General features: G+C 37.1%; 1 protein-coding gene across 1 annotated transcript in view; it reads right to left on the bottom strand.

Annotated features, from left to right (window-relative positions):
- NT5DC1 (5'-nucleotidase domain containing 1) overlaps positions 1 to 14778 on the bottom strand; it is a 396716-nt gene that overhangs the window by 340929 nt on the left and 41009 nt on the right. Inside the window, exon 7 of the mRNA XM_063441282.1 lies at positions 11596 to 11677. Coding sequence (XP_063297352.1) covers positions 11596 to 11677 — 82 coding nt within the window. The remainder of the gene's footprint in view (positions 1 to 11595; positions 11678 to 14778) is intronic.

Below are 14778 nucleotides of genomic sequence, written 5' to 3' on the forward strand. Positions count from 1 at the left end.
CAAGAATGAGATGAAAAAAATATACCCGGGAAGGAATTAAGTTCTAAACCTTTGCAATCTCACTGCACTCCAATTCAGATGCCCTGCTGATGGTTAAATTGGGCACTTCATAAATCACTTCTATGGGCATATAGAGCATGTCTGAGGTGCTCTCTGATTGGACAGATTTAAAAAAATGACCAATACTACACATGCCCAGTTGTCCTCAAAAGCTTATCCAGACAGCCATTATTCACTAACAGTGAATCAGTCTGTGCTGTAGTGTTAATTAAAGGTGTTGTGTGGTGTAGGTTTACAACTTATAATCAAAATTTGCAAATTAACCCTTTTCTAAGGGAAACAAATTCAGTAATTCACTCTCTTACCACTGCAAATAGATTTTGACTTATTTTTAAATGCACACTATAGTCACCAGAACCACTCCAGCTTAATTTAGTGATTCTGGTATATACAGCCTAACCCTGCAGGTTTTTCAATGTAACTGCTGACTTTTAAGAGAAAAGTCATTGTTTACATTACTGCTTAGTAGAGGTGCTTCCTATTTCAGTGCTGCATCTCTTTGAGGAGATGCTGATTAGAGCAGCACTCCGTTTTGCTGTGCTTGAGCAAAAGTCTCCAATGCTTTCCCATAGGGCTGAAATCATGAATCATGGCTTAAATCAAGATTGATGATCTTGGCCATGGAGTTCAGGCCAGCCACAGTGAGACACCTATACTGCAATTTCAACCCTATAGTGTTAGGGACACAGGTTTGTATTTCTAACACTATGGTGCTCCTCTTAATTATTTTTACAGCAATTATCTGGTGGGGTGCTGCCTTAAAGGAGCACTAGAGGGTCAGAAACACAAACATGTATTCCTGACCCTATAGTGTTAAAACCACTATCTAGCCACCTTGACCCCCTTTGCCTCCCTAAATATAGTAAAATCGTACTAGTATTCAAGTCTGAAGCTGCTACCTCTGCCTATGAACTACCTCTGGCCTCTGACATCATCAGAAGTGTTGGTCTTATCCCATCAAAATGCTTCCCCACATGATTGGCTGAGACTGACAAGGAGGCAGATCAGGGGCAGAGCAAGCAAACTTTAAACACAGCCCTGGTCAATCAGCATCTCCTCATAGAGATGAATTGAATCAATGAATCTCCATGAGGAAAGTTCAGTGTCTGCATGCAGAGGGAGGAGACACTGAATGTTTGGGTGCATTTTAGGCAGCCATGACACAGGAAGGATCTCTAACAACCATCTGAGGAGTGGCCCAGTGAAGTTAGCACCCGGCTGTAATGTAAACACTGCATTTTCTCTCAAAAGACAGTGTTTACAGCAAAAAGCCTGAAGGCAATGATTCTACTCACCAGAACAAATGCAATAAGCTGTAGTTGTTCTGGTGACTATAGTGTCCCTTTAAGTTCCTTTTTTTTTTTAATAAGCCTCCACTGACTGTTAAGTTATTGTGTTTGACTTTTACAAACCCTACAGTGCACATGGCACATTTTACACTGCACAGTATTGGCACCAGAATGATCACACACCGAAGAAAAGAGAAAAAAAAAAAGGATTTTCTTTTTACAAATACGTAACAAAAAAAGTTGGTGGTAGGATGAATGAAGCAGGTTATCTACCCCTCGAACATTGTATGAGTGCATCTGTGGCAGAAGCTAGGCAAGATTAATTTTTATTTTTAAACTTTTGTGCATTTTACTAAACAACACCCTGCCCACCTCCCCCACCCCCCCATAAAAAAAAGGATTTTCTTTGTACAAACACTTAACAACAACAACAAAAACAACACTGTTTAAAATGGTAAATTATTAACAGTGAGCAGACCACTTGTCCATGTGGCAAACTACTTATTTGCAACCAGTCCCAAATAAAAAATAAATAAAATACACATCCCACAATCTTCTTCTCTCTATTTCAAGCCTCCTTTTTCTGACGCCAGGAGCGCCATCCCAAATCACAAATCGAAATGAGCATGTGCATGCATTGCGTGTTGCAAGTAATTTGTTCTCAGATTCTGCCACATGGTGATTTAGAAATCAGAATTTTAGTCAATCAACAGATTTGCCTGAATTTGGACAAACTTCAGTTTAGAACTAAATGAATCAGAGTCTAATACCATCCAAGTATAGACAAAAACATGGTGCACAGGGGTTTATTTACTAAACTTCGAATTATAGCAAAATTAAATCCATGTTGCAAAATCTATTACCACAGCTGAGATGGAGATTTTGTCTAGATAAGCTAATTTAGCACAATGTTTGAAATTCGTATATACATTCACAACAATCCGCAAACATAGTACTGCCCACAGGGTTTTAAAATACAACCAATCAATCCGTACAATACACACAGACACTCCCACCCAAAATCCTCCCCTCTGCCTGTAATATGATTACTGAACACAATGGGTAATATAGTTATCACAGGCAGAGAAATACAGTTTTTACCAAATATTAATAACTTCCAAAATATACATGCCACAAACATAACAATCAAATATTCGAACTCAGCACACTTTAATTATAAACAGTCAAAATTCAGCCAATTCCATCCAGGGGTTAAAAAGTTAGTTGGAGGTCCCTTTTTGACCGACCGCAAGCACATTTTCCTGCCCAAAACAGTTCCAGAGAATCAGGCTGTGCGGTCGGTCTATTTCCCATGTTAAAGTCAGTTCAAACACACGAACGGCAACCATTCGAATTGTCGAACTGTCGAATGAACTGTCAAACAGCGTTCGAACTGTCAAATGCATTGAAGTCTGGAGAAGGTAAAACTTTGGCTGAATTAAAGATGGCCGCCACCACGTGTTCGTTTGTCGAACGGCAGCCCCCCAGCGGTTGGCAATTTACCTACAGCAGGCTCCCAGCCTGGGAGGTAAATTGCCTGCACACTGAGGACTGAGGAGTCTGAGGGTTAGGGAATTGTAGCCTGGTCATTGTGTCAATTTCCTGCTACATTTTGTTTTTTAATTTGACAATTTTTATTGGTTCATCAAATGAGATCAACATACAACATAGTATTCAACATTGACATTACCATGTATAAACATGTATTTGATAGTAGTAAAAAAACGTCCTGTAGATCAAAGAGTACTTAATATCTTCACATTATTTAAACCAAGGTTTTTTGTTTAAACAACAGGATGTGAGAAATAAAGAGCAGGGAGCAGGAACAGTTGTCCCAAGGAAGTGACAGGGAAAGCAGGAGGATAGAGAGATGAAGTAAGAGGGATCTAGGGAGAGAGTGAAGGGGTGGGGGTTGCCAGGAGGAGCGTGCGGTGCAGTTTGTATAGGCTAGAATCTCAGGGGTCCCCACCGTCTGCTTCCGTAACGTCACTGCTTTGTCAGTCAACTGAGTCATTCCGGTAAACAATAAAAAAAAATAGGTGCGCAAAATAAATATATAATTTGTACTGTATAATGTGCAAAGTGTGCAAACGTGTCATGCAATTAAATACACAAATGCAGGTATATATGCATATTAGGGAAACACCACGTATCTATTAACTGTGCAGATTAGTATACACCAAGACCCTTCAGGCCTCTCTTTCATTGGAATTAAGAGGGTATTCAAAGACTGGAGAGGGGGTGACTTCATTAGGAAAATCGGGCAGGAAGAGATGAGATGGGCCTATTATATGGATACATTAACCCCCACAGGACTGAATATCGATTTCGACCTTTTCAATTTTCTCTAATGGCTGTTTTAAAGCATGACTTCTAACTATTAACGTCACTTAATTCTTCCCTTTTTATATATATATTTTTATGCTGTATTTTTATTTTTTATTTTTATTTATTTTATTATTATTTTTTCGTGATTCAGTAGATACTGTTATTAAGGTCATTATTATAATAGACTTTATATTCTAAATTCCAGTACTATTTCCTAATAGAGATATAATGATTTTTATGTATTGGTATTGTGGTGGAATCTCGGTAAAAATAAATTTAGTAGGCCGAGATTACCACGTGGCATGTGTACGTGCATATGCGGACGTATCGATCAGTTGGTTGCACGAGGCAAGATACGATCAGTAGTGTACGGAGCATGTGCAAGAATACAGGATGTAGTATTCCCCTCCTCCATTGTGCTGGACAAGCCATGCGGTCAAGCAGGAAGTTAATTCTTATTTGTATTGATTGGTCAAGAGAATGTGCGGGTGGAGCTTAATATGGGAGGAGTTATGTGCCTATATAAGGAGCCTGCACTATTGTCCGGGGCTCAGAACTTGCTGTATTTTGGTGACATTAGTCCCTCTGAGTCCCGATCGGTGATCCAATAAAGAATCTCTTCCTTCCTGAAGAAACCTGTGTCCATCTCTCTGTGCTTGGCTTCCGTCAGTTTCTCCGGTATCAGTATATGTTTAGTAGATATCCCTTTTTGGTTTGGTAAACTTTTAATATATTTTTTTTGTGAATACATTTAATATTATTTCATTTTCTTTACAGATACATTTAGTATTCAATATTAATTCAGGCACTATGTTTGGTCATTCTGACTGTGTTGAGAGATATGTTCCTTTTAGGGAATAGAATTATTCTCACTTTTTGCAAATATGCTTGTAATATTAACTTTTCTAAAAAAAAGCCATTACTTCTTTTTTATTTTTATGGGTACTGTTTATATATATGTTTGTATATTTTTAGATTTCTTTATTAATTACAATTAAATGAATGGATGTATTGGAAGTAGATCCTCTGAAATTGATTTGCATTCTATTGATTGACCAATATCATATAACTTGCTTGACTAGCAATGTTTGCAAGTAATTAAGGATCGCTGATTGGGTGGATGCTTTTTAAAAGACATTGGGAGCTACTCACACTTACGCTTGAGAAAGCCCCGAGAGGCGGGGAGAAACGCGTTGCGTGATACCGGAAGTCGGAAGTAACTGCGCTGGACGGGAGAGCCGAGGAGAAGTCAGAGAGAAAGAGAGAACTACTACTTTCGTTTCGTCAGGGAAACGTAACTCTGGACTTACTGGACTCTAAGCAGCGACAGGAACATATTTTAACCTCAATTTTAGGTATACTTTTTATGTTTGAATAAACGGAATTTTACCTTTTGAACTTACCGGTCATCAAGTGAGTGCTTTCAGCTGTCCACCCACTGGATCCTACGATTACAAGGGGCTGATCCTCCCAGAGCCTGATAGTTTGGAGTGGTACTTCAACCACTCCACAATTGTGAGTGTGGAAAATACTTTTCATTATTTTAAGTGTACCTATCTTGACAATATTGCACTAGGTCTGTGTCTCTTTATATTTTAGATTCGACAACCTGAGCAGACCTGTGCAAGTATATTTTTCCTTTGTATTGGTGTATACTAATCTGCACAGTTAATAGATACGTGGTGTTTCCCTAATATGCATATATACCTGCATTTGTGTATTTAATTGCATGACACGTTTGCACACTTTGCACATTATACAGTACAAATTATATATTTATTTTGCGCACCTATTTTTTTTATTGTTTACCGGAATGACTCAGTTGACTGACAAAGCAGTGACGTTACGGAAGCAGACGGTGGGGACCCCTGAGATTCTAGCCTATACAAACTGCACCGCACGCTCCTCCTGGCAACCCCCACCCCTTCACTCTCTCCCTAGATCACTCTTACTTCATCTCTCTATCCTCCTGCTTTCCCTGTCACTTCCTTGGGACAACTGTTCCTGCCCCTGCTCTTTATTTCTCACATCCTGTTGTTTAAACAAAAAACCTTGGTTTAAATAATGTGAAGATATTAAGTACTCTTTGATCTACAGGACGTTTTTTTACTACTATCAAATACATGTTTATACATGGTAATGTCAATGTTGAATACTATGTTGTATGTTGATCTCATTTGATGAACCAATAAAAATTGTCAAATTAAAAAACAAAATGTAGCAGGAAATTGACACAATTCAGTGACACAATGACCAGGCTACAATTCCCTAACCCTCAGACTCCTCAGTCACAATATCTTTTATTACAATCTCAAGGTCTTCTACACACGGTCATACCAGATCGTGGGTATTTTCTCCTTTCCTTATAATTCTCTTCCTCCATGCTTTCTACTACCACAGTCTCTCATCTCTCTTTCTTTACTGGCTTTGCTTCTTCTTTTGCTTTCACACATTCTTCTTGTCCTCTGCATCCCCATACCTCACTACTGGGGAATTTGTCTGAAAATGAGGGCTCGTAATAAAGATCTCCCTGCGTACAAGTATTGTACATCTCAGGAATATAATTTTTTAGCATAGATGCATAGATATACTTACTATTCATCCAACTGGTCCCTGTTGCTCAAACTTGTAGAAACCTTTAATTGTTAATGTAGTATTTATTATATTTAATTAACAATAATTTTAACACAAACTAAAAATACAAATCTGGTAGGCCAATTGAGTCTTTTTTTGTTTTTGTTTACTTTTAACAACTCCTGCTCAAGATTAACAAGCAAAAATATGCAGGGACATATGCTCAATAACATAGTGATCGTTCTCTCCAATGGAGGAAAAAAAAAAAGGAACAAACAGTCTTCACAACATTAAGCACATGCTCTAAAAGCCGATGTAGAAATAATGAGTGTGTAGCACCAAACTGGGTTGCCACGGCGACCAGATATAATCCCACAAAGCAGTTTTATAGATACCTAATCCCAGTGTAGGCAACAATAAAATTGAATAGTACATTATGTATATAGTTATAGGTATATCAAAGGCCAGTTGTACAACTCATTAAACCAAGATCTGAAAAGTAGGCAGAATTGGGTTGCTATAGCAACCAGAAAGAAAGAGTGATCACATGGCAGGCATAGCTGCCTGCCCCCTGCTGGTGAAAAAAGATTTAAAAAATGTTAGTCAAACAGAGTAAAAAAAAAAAAAAAAAAAAATATATATATATATATATAAATAAATAACCCATAATAAGTGTATTTTTATATTGATAGTTATATATATCAATATCAAAATACACTTATTATGGAGTTACATGTATATAGTATATACATACAGTAATTGTATATATATATATATATATATATATATATATATATATATATATACACACACACATATACACACATTAATCAAATTAAAATAAAATAATTAAATAAATTAAATAATAAAATTATTTTTAAAATTATATATATATACACACACACAATTTAATTCTAAAAGTATTTTGATATTAATATATATATAAATTTATAAATATATGAAAATAAAAAATATACACATATAAATAAATATAATTACATAAATAATTACAAAAATATACACATAGGATTTAAATAAATATATATGTATATATATTTAAATTCTATGTGTATATTTATGTAATATTTTAACATAATTAAGTCATTTTATTAATTATAATTTGAGGGACCAGCCTAACAACCCAGGTAGCAAGTCCAGAGAATTTAATTTGCAAGTCCTATGTTTATCCCTGTAATTTTCCAAAATACCATAAAACCTGGACATGGGGGGTGTTATTGTACTTGGGCGACTTCGCTGAACACAAATATGTGTGTTATAAAACAGTAAAAACTTATCAAGACAATTATATCACCAGTAAAAGTGCAGTATTTGTGTAAAAAATTCAAAAAACAAATATGAACACTAACTTTGGCCAGTGTTTGTGACTAAATGGCTAGTAAAAACCACTGGACATGCCCTATTTTGAATACCCTGGGTTGTCTACTTTTTCAAATGGTATGCCATGGTGGGGTTAATTTTCATTCCTGGGCTACCATACGGTCTCAAAGGCAACATAAGTCCAGCTAACCAATCTGGCAAATTTCAATGGAAAAGGGGAAAGCCCTATATTTAACCTCTGTAAGTTTCCAAAAACTCATAAAACCTGTACATGAAGGGTACTGTGGTACTCGTGAGACATTGCTGAATACAAATATGTGTATTTTATTGCAGTAAAATTTCATAGTATTATGACATTCACAGTTAAAATATCATGCAGAACTTGAAAAAACGAATTTTATTAATTTCTCGTACTTTTTTTTATTTTACTCACATTCAATTATGTTTCATATATAAATATGCAAAAGTGGGTAGGTACTAGCGCTTATAAATTGAGTGCAGTAAATAGATACTAACAATTTTAGCAATTTAGCAGCTAAACATACAAGTGACTCCTTTCTGTTATCACCAACAATTACAATACAAAGAAGATTATGTAGCGCTTATACAATGGAATAATCACCTTATGGTAAAAGGTAAAAACAGTTCTCAGGAGGAAAAGTCCACAGCAATTTTAGTGTCTTTAAATGTAAAATAGGGAAGATTTCCACGATATTGTCTACACCTGTATGAATAATGTAATATAGTGTAGACAGTACAAGCATATAAATTAGGTGTTTAAAGAATATTTGTACACTCACAAGCGGAGAGCTGTATACCCAGCTCTGGTGTTAATTGCTTCTGGGTCCGTTTAGGCGACCCACCCCTGCCTTGGATGTATGTTCTTATCCTAGAGGGAAGTGGATAGGCACAAAATAGCGTAGTACAGTCTGTAATGTAGTTGTAAGATTGAAATGTCATGTTATGGGAGTGTAGTCCCTTACTACACCACGCCTGCACATAGAGTCTGAGATGACTCCTGGTTTGTAAGAACCCATTTGGGACATTTCAATCTTACAACTACATTACAGACTGTACTACGCTATTTTGTGCCTATCCACTTCCCTCTAGGATACGAACATACATCCAAGGCAGGGGTGGGTTGCCTAAACGGACCCAGAAGCAATTAACACCAGAGCTGGGTATACAGCTCTCCGCTTGTGAGTGTACAAACATTCTTTAAACACCTAATTTATATGCTTGTACTGTCTACACTATATTACATTATTCTTAAAGGTGTAGACAATATCGTGGAAATCTTCCCTATTTTAAATTTAAAAACACTAAAATTGCTGTGTACTTTTCCTCCTGAGAATTGTTTTTACCTTTTACCATAAGGTGATTATTCCATTGTATAAGCACTACATCATCTTCTTTGTATCATATATAAATATGTCATATGAAATGTAAGCCATGTTTCTCTTGAACAAAATGATATATAATAAGTGTGGATGCACTTAATACGAAAGAGGTGAATTATGGTTGAACCACATATAGCGCATATTCCAGGTTTTGTTTACGATTTGTTTTGATCACAACTTGCACAATTATGTGTTAATAGATTGTATTACAAAACAGGAAAGAAAACAAAAACAGGGGAATATAATTAATATAATTAAGTATCACCATATTGTAAATATATACTAAATCAATGTTGTATTATGGAAATATATAAATTGTAATGTTGGAATGTCATACATAAAACAATACCTGTATTAAATGTGATGTTATGCGGTCCATTTTGGCGTAAGTTCAACAAGAATTTATAGGCCATAACGGCCCCTGACGTCTTCCTACCAGAGTGCCCACTCATGTCTCAACAAGCTAATATAATTAGGTGTCCTAAATGCCAATTCACATCTCTTAGTCTCAAATATATTCTGTAAAATTTCAGTCATGGATGGAACAATATCGCATTTCCAGTAAGAAGGAAAAACTGAAGTAGCTGAGATTAATAAATGGCCCAAAATTATCTTTTTAAATCTTGGTAAATTTTCTGTGAGTTTCTTCAGGAGACACAATTTCTGTATATTAATGGGAACCTGACCTGCAAGGGTTTGTATGTTTGTATGTTATTCCAGTAAGTGTGTAATTTAGGAAATTACCAAAAAATGTGTGCTAGTTTGCTTACCTGTCTGCACCCCCTCCAACATGTTTTGGTTCTGGATAAATGGAGTTTAAACATTTTGGAGGGAGTCAAGTACCCACTATAAAGGAGTTTGTAATGGGACGCAAATAGGTCTGCAGAGTTGGAGGCAACAATAACATGTATTTGATGAGGTAAAACTCTGTAGCCTTCATCTCGAGCCATAGGGGAAGACCATGCTCCAAGTTAAATTTAAGGGCCATAGCCGCACTAGTAGCAGAATATTAATGATTAAAGTTTGTCAAACCCATACCCTTACCAGTTCTGAGCTTTTGTAAAATAACCAATTTAACCCTACTAGGTTTCTTATTCCATATGAACATCAGAAGGGCAGAATAAACCTTGCGTAAAAAAAAAAAGATATGGTTAGAGGAATTGCTCTTATAAAGGAGAGTCATTGTAACCGAATTAATTCTACCTAACCAGGAAACTTCAAGACTACACTGCCTCTCAATATTGTCCCTAAGAGCAGGCCAGATTGTAGCTAGGCTATAAGTATGCATCTTTGACAGGCTATTGCACAAATTAATGCCCAAGTAAGAAATATAAGATTCTCTCCAGTCAAAGTAGCTTCTAAAGTATCAAATCTTGCAATGGGACAAAGACGGAAAGTGCCTGGGTTTTGCGGGTATTCAATTTGTAGTATGAAATGTTGCAAGATATACATTAGTGGTTCAATTGAGGATAAGGGATTCTTAATAGATAACATGATGTCATCTGCAAAGAGGTCGATCTTATGTTCTCTGTCTCCAACGCAATGCTCTCTATATCTGCACACTGACTAATTGCTTCAGCCAAGGGTTCCATTGCCAGCACAAAAAAAGTGGCAACAATGGACACCCCTGTATGTTTCATTGGATAAAGTAAAACTGTCCGAAACAAAGCCAGTTGGATTACATTACAAAGCAAATACAGCCATGATGAAAGCATCTGGAATATTAAACAGCGACATAACCTCCCTCAAAAAACCCAAGTGAATTCTATCAAAACAAATTCTCTGCATCTAAAGATAAGAGCATCGAAGGCGTACGATTCAATTAAGTTTGGTGAATTAGATAAATAATGCATCTTATACTATCCGGGGCCTGATTGTTGAAAACAAACCCAACCTAGTCATAATCAATCAAAAAGGGAAGAATTTGGACACGCCAATGATCCAATATTTTTTTTTACTTTTAAAGGATTTTATATTATATATTGATTTGCACCAGCATTTGATAATAGCATAATAATTTGTTCTAGTTCAACATGTAGGGTTACAATAAAGTAATATAAATAATTTATTGCCAAACTTGACATAGTGAGTGTGTCTCTTTGTAACGGTTTTCTATTAGGGTAAACAGCAGTTAATTAAGATTTCCTTTAGTATGAGCAAACCAAACTATAACTCTGGAATAGTGTACAGTACAAGTTTTTGGACTTTTTAGCAATTGTATGCATTAATCAAAATGACAGACTTGGAATTTTAAGTGCATTTATTGAAAGTTTAGAAAAATAAAAACAATTTAAACAAATTTTTGAATTAAATTAAATCTCACTGAGAAAAGCCAAAATCTAATAAACACAGCATGAACTGTAAACATTATATCTGTATGAAACCTTGATAAATGTTCTATACATGTTCTATACCAGGGGTAGGCAACCTTTGGCACTCTAGATGTTTTGGAATACAGCTCCCATAATTCTCTTACATCCATAATGCTGGCAAAGCATCAGGGGACATGTTGTCCACAACATCTGGAGTGGCAAAGGTTGTCTACCACTGTTGTATACAATGCAAATATATTGGTATTTTGGATGGATGTATTGCTTGAGACTTACCTTTAAATGCTGAGGTTTTGTAGTTGTGTTCTACTGCTGAAACCATATCCTTCCAGAAATCATATTTATTCTGCCCATCAGTCTTTAAATGAAAAAAAAAGTTAAACATTACAGGGACACAGATGGACTTTGGTAATTATTATTATATTATTTATATAGCGCTAGCAATTTCCGTAGCGCTGTACAATGGGTGGACGAACAGACACGTAATCGTAACCAGACAAATGGACGCACAGGGACAGGGGGGTTGAGGGCCCTGCTCAATGAGCTTACATGTTAGAGGGAGTGGGTATTGTGACACAAAGGGTATAAGTAGGGGTAATGAAATAGGTTGCTAGAAAAGTAATCACTGAGAACTTAGTAGGTTATTTCTGACAGTTGCAGTAGTGGTATCATGGGGGGGAGGGATGAAAACCCGCTAACTGTTTAAATGATATGCTTTTCTGAAGAAGTGTGTTTTCAAAGATTTTTTGAAGAAGTGGAGACCGGGTGAAAGTCTCCACGGAGAAGGTAAAGGAAAACGAGAAGGAAAAAGAAACGGAGAAGGTAAAGGAGTTCCACAGAAAAGGTGCAGCCCTGGAGAAGTCTTGGAGGCGAGCATCAGATGTGGGAGTACCGAGAGAGGATAGGCGTAGGTCTTCGGCAGAGCGCAGGGGCCTCAACGGGACACATTTGTGTATTAGGGATGATAGGTACGTTGGAGCAGCATTATGTAGGGACTTGTAAGCAAGCACCAGAATCCTAAATTGAGTCCTATATCTAACTGGAAGCCAATGTAGGGACTGACAGAGGGGGGAGGCATGGAAGGTGCAAGTAGACAGGAAAATGAGCCTTGCCGCCGCCTTCATTATAGATTGCAGCAGTGCAATCTGGGAACACGTAAGACCACTGAGAAGGGGAATTGCAGTAGTCAAGGCGAGAAACAACAATGGCATGGAACAGCACCTTAGCCGCATCTGGTTTTAAATAAGGGCGGATGCGAGCTATGTTTTTTAGATGGAAGCAGCAGGATTTGGCAATGGAGGTCGGAGTCAAAGAGAACACCTAGGCAGTGAGCCTGCGAGGTAGAGGGGATGGTGGCGCCGTTGACTTGGAGGGAGACAGACACGGGAGTAGCAACACTTGAGAGAGGAAAGACCAGAAGTTCTGTTTTGGAAAGGTTGAGTTTAAGGAAGTGAGCAGCCATCCAGTTGGAAATCGCAGAGTGGCACTCAGAGACACGAGACAAGATGGGCGGAGAGAGATCAGGAGAGGACAGATAGATTTGCGTGTCATCTGCATGTAAATGATAATGTAAACCAAAGGAGCAAATTAGTTTACAGGAGGCAGTATAGATAGAGAACAGTAGGGTACCAAAGACAGAACCTTGGGGAACGCCAACAGAGAGGGGTTGGAGAGAAGAGGCAGAGGCAGAGAAAGATACACTGAAAAAGCACTGTGAGAGGTAGGAGGAGCACCAAGAGAGAGTAGTATCCCGTAGACCGAGATTACAGAGAATGAGAAGAAGCTGTTGATGATCAACAGTTTCAAAGGCAGCAGAACGATCAAGTAGAATTAGCAGTAATGGCCGCAAGATTTAGCAGCGTTGGATACTTTGGTCACAGCTGTTTCAACAAAGTGACGAGAGCTGAATACAGATTGAAGCGGGTCAAGCAGAGAGTTGGATTCGAGGAAGTTTGTCAATCTTGCATACACAACTATCTCAAGGATCTTTGAGGCAAACGGCAGTAGCGATATAGGGCGGTAGTTGGATGGGGAGTTGGGGTCAATGTTGGGCTCTTTCAGAATCGGCGTTAGGGTTGCATGCTTGAAGGGTGAAGGAAATGTGCCGGAGGAAAGGGAGAGCTTGAACATTTTAGTGAGAGGAAGAGCAAGAGAGGGAGACAGAGTGTGGATGCGATATGAGGGAATAAAATCGAGGGAACAGGTGGTGGGGCACAAGGACCGGAGCAGAGCAGAAACCTCTACCGTTGTGGTAGGTGTGAATGAGCATAGAACAGCAGAGGGAGTGGGATTGGGTGATGTATTTAAGGGGAGGGAGAGAGGTGAGAGATCTCTTCCCTGATTATAATCACATACAGAAAATGACACCTTAAAATAAAGGATGTCTATTGGCATCTTGATATCTGAAGTGTGCTTGTATGTAGTTAACAATAACTACTGATCTATGCATTTGCTATGTTCTGCACATATATAAAAATAAAAGGTTGTTTTTGAGATGCTCCATACTATTTTTTTTAGCCTCTACTTTACATGTAGTTTTAAAATACACCGCTAGATGGTGCACAATACAACTCCCAATGTTTTCATGGAATTTAATAGATAGATTACTATTCTTTTACCAAATTTATAACTTCAGCCAAGGAAAGCAAGGAAAAGTAAAGTATGAATGCCTATATGTTTCACACATATTAGTAGATATTTTTATTTTTTTTAATTTTGCACTCAGATGCCTATCATTCTTATTAGCTATTCAATGTATCCACTTCCTTTAAAAGAAGCACAGGATCCTGTGTCCTAAATAAATTAAATTGGTTTTAATTACACATGTTGGATACTACAAGTAACACAATAGCGACAGTTATGAATTCTGAGTTCTTAGATGAATTTCATCTGTAAACCTGGAGTAAAGATATTTCAAGAAAATATAAGAATATGCTGTAAGGATCTGTATGCACGGATTGAGATTTTAATAAAAAAAAGAATGAAAGTTTTATTTCAAACTGGGAAGAAATTGCAAACACCTCTATTAAATGTAGACTTAAATAGCTGAATGGTTAAAACTACTATTATTTCATCACACATAACAATAAACATACTGTTTGACTAATGGGTATATGCAAAAAAGGCAAGTAATGTACATGCATTTAATTCCATCACTGGCACTTGCTACACTCATAGAGACATATGTCACATTTCTCATGATTAATAATGATCATTCTATTGGGTACAGCTTTATCAATCACATTTAAATTAACAAAATTGAAAGCAAAACCTTTGTTTTATATTTTATCGCAATCTCTAAAGCAGATTGTGAGAAAATGTCTACATGAGACACTTTTTTAGGAGACTAATTATTTTATTTATAGTATAGTGGTGTTTTGTTTTCCATTTTTTGAGCACTCCTGGAACCTAAAGGCCAGCCCCTGTGCAGCACATTGGCTAATGTGAAAGTCCAAAGTT

This window comes from Pelobates fuscus, chromosome 2 (assembly GCF_036172605.1).
Source record: "Pelobates fuscus isolate aPelFus1 chromosome 2, aPelFus1.pri, whole genome shotgun sequence".
Taxonomy (NCBI): Eukaryota; Metazoa; Chordata; class Amphibia; order Anura; family Pelobatidae; genus Pelobates; species Pelobates fuscus.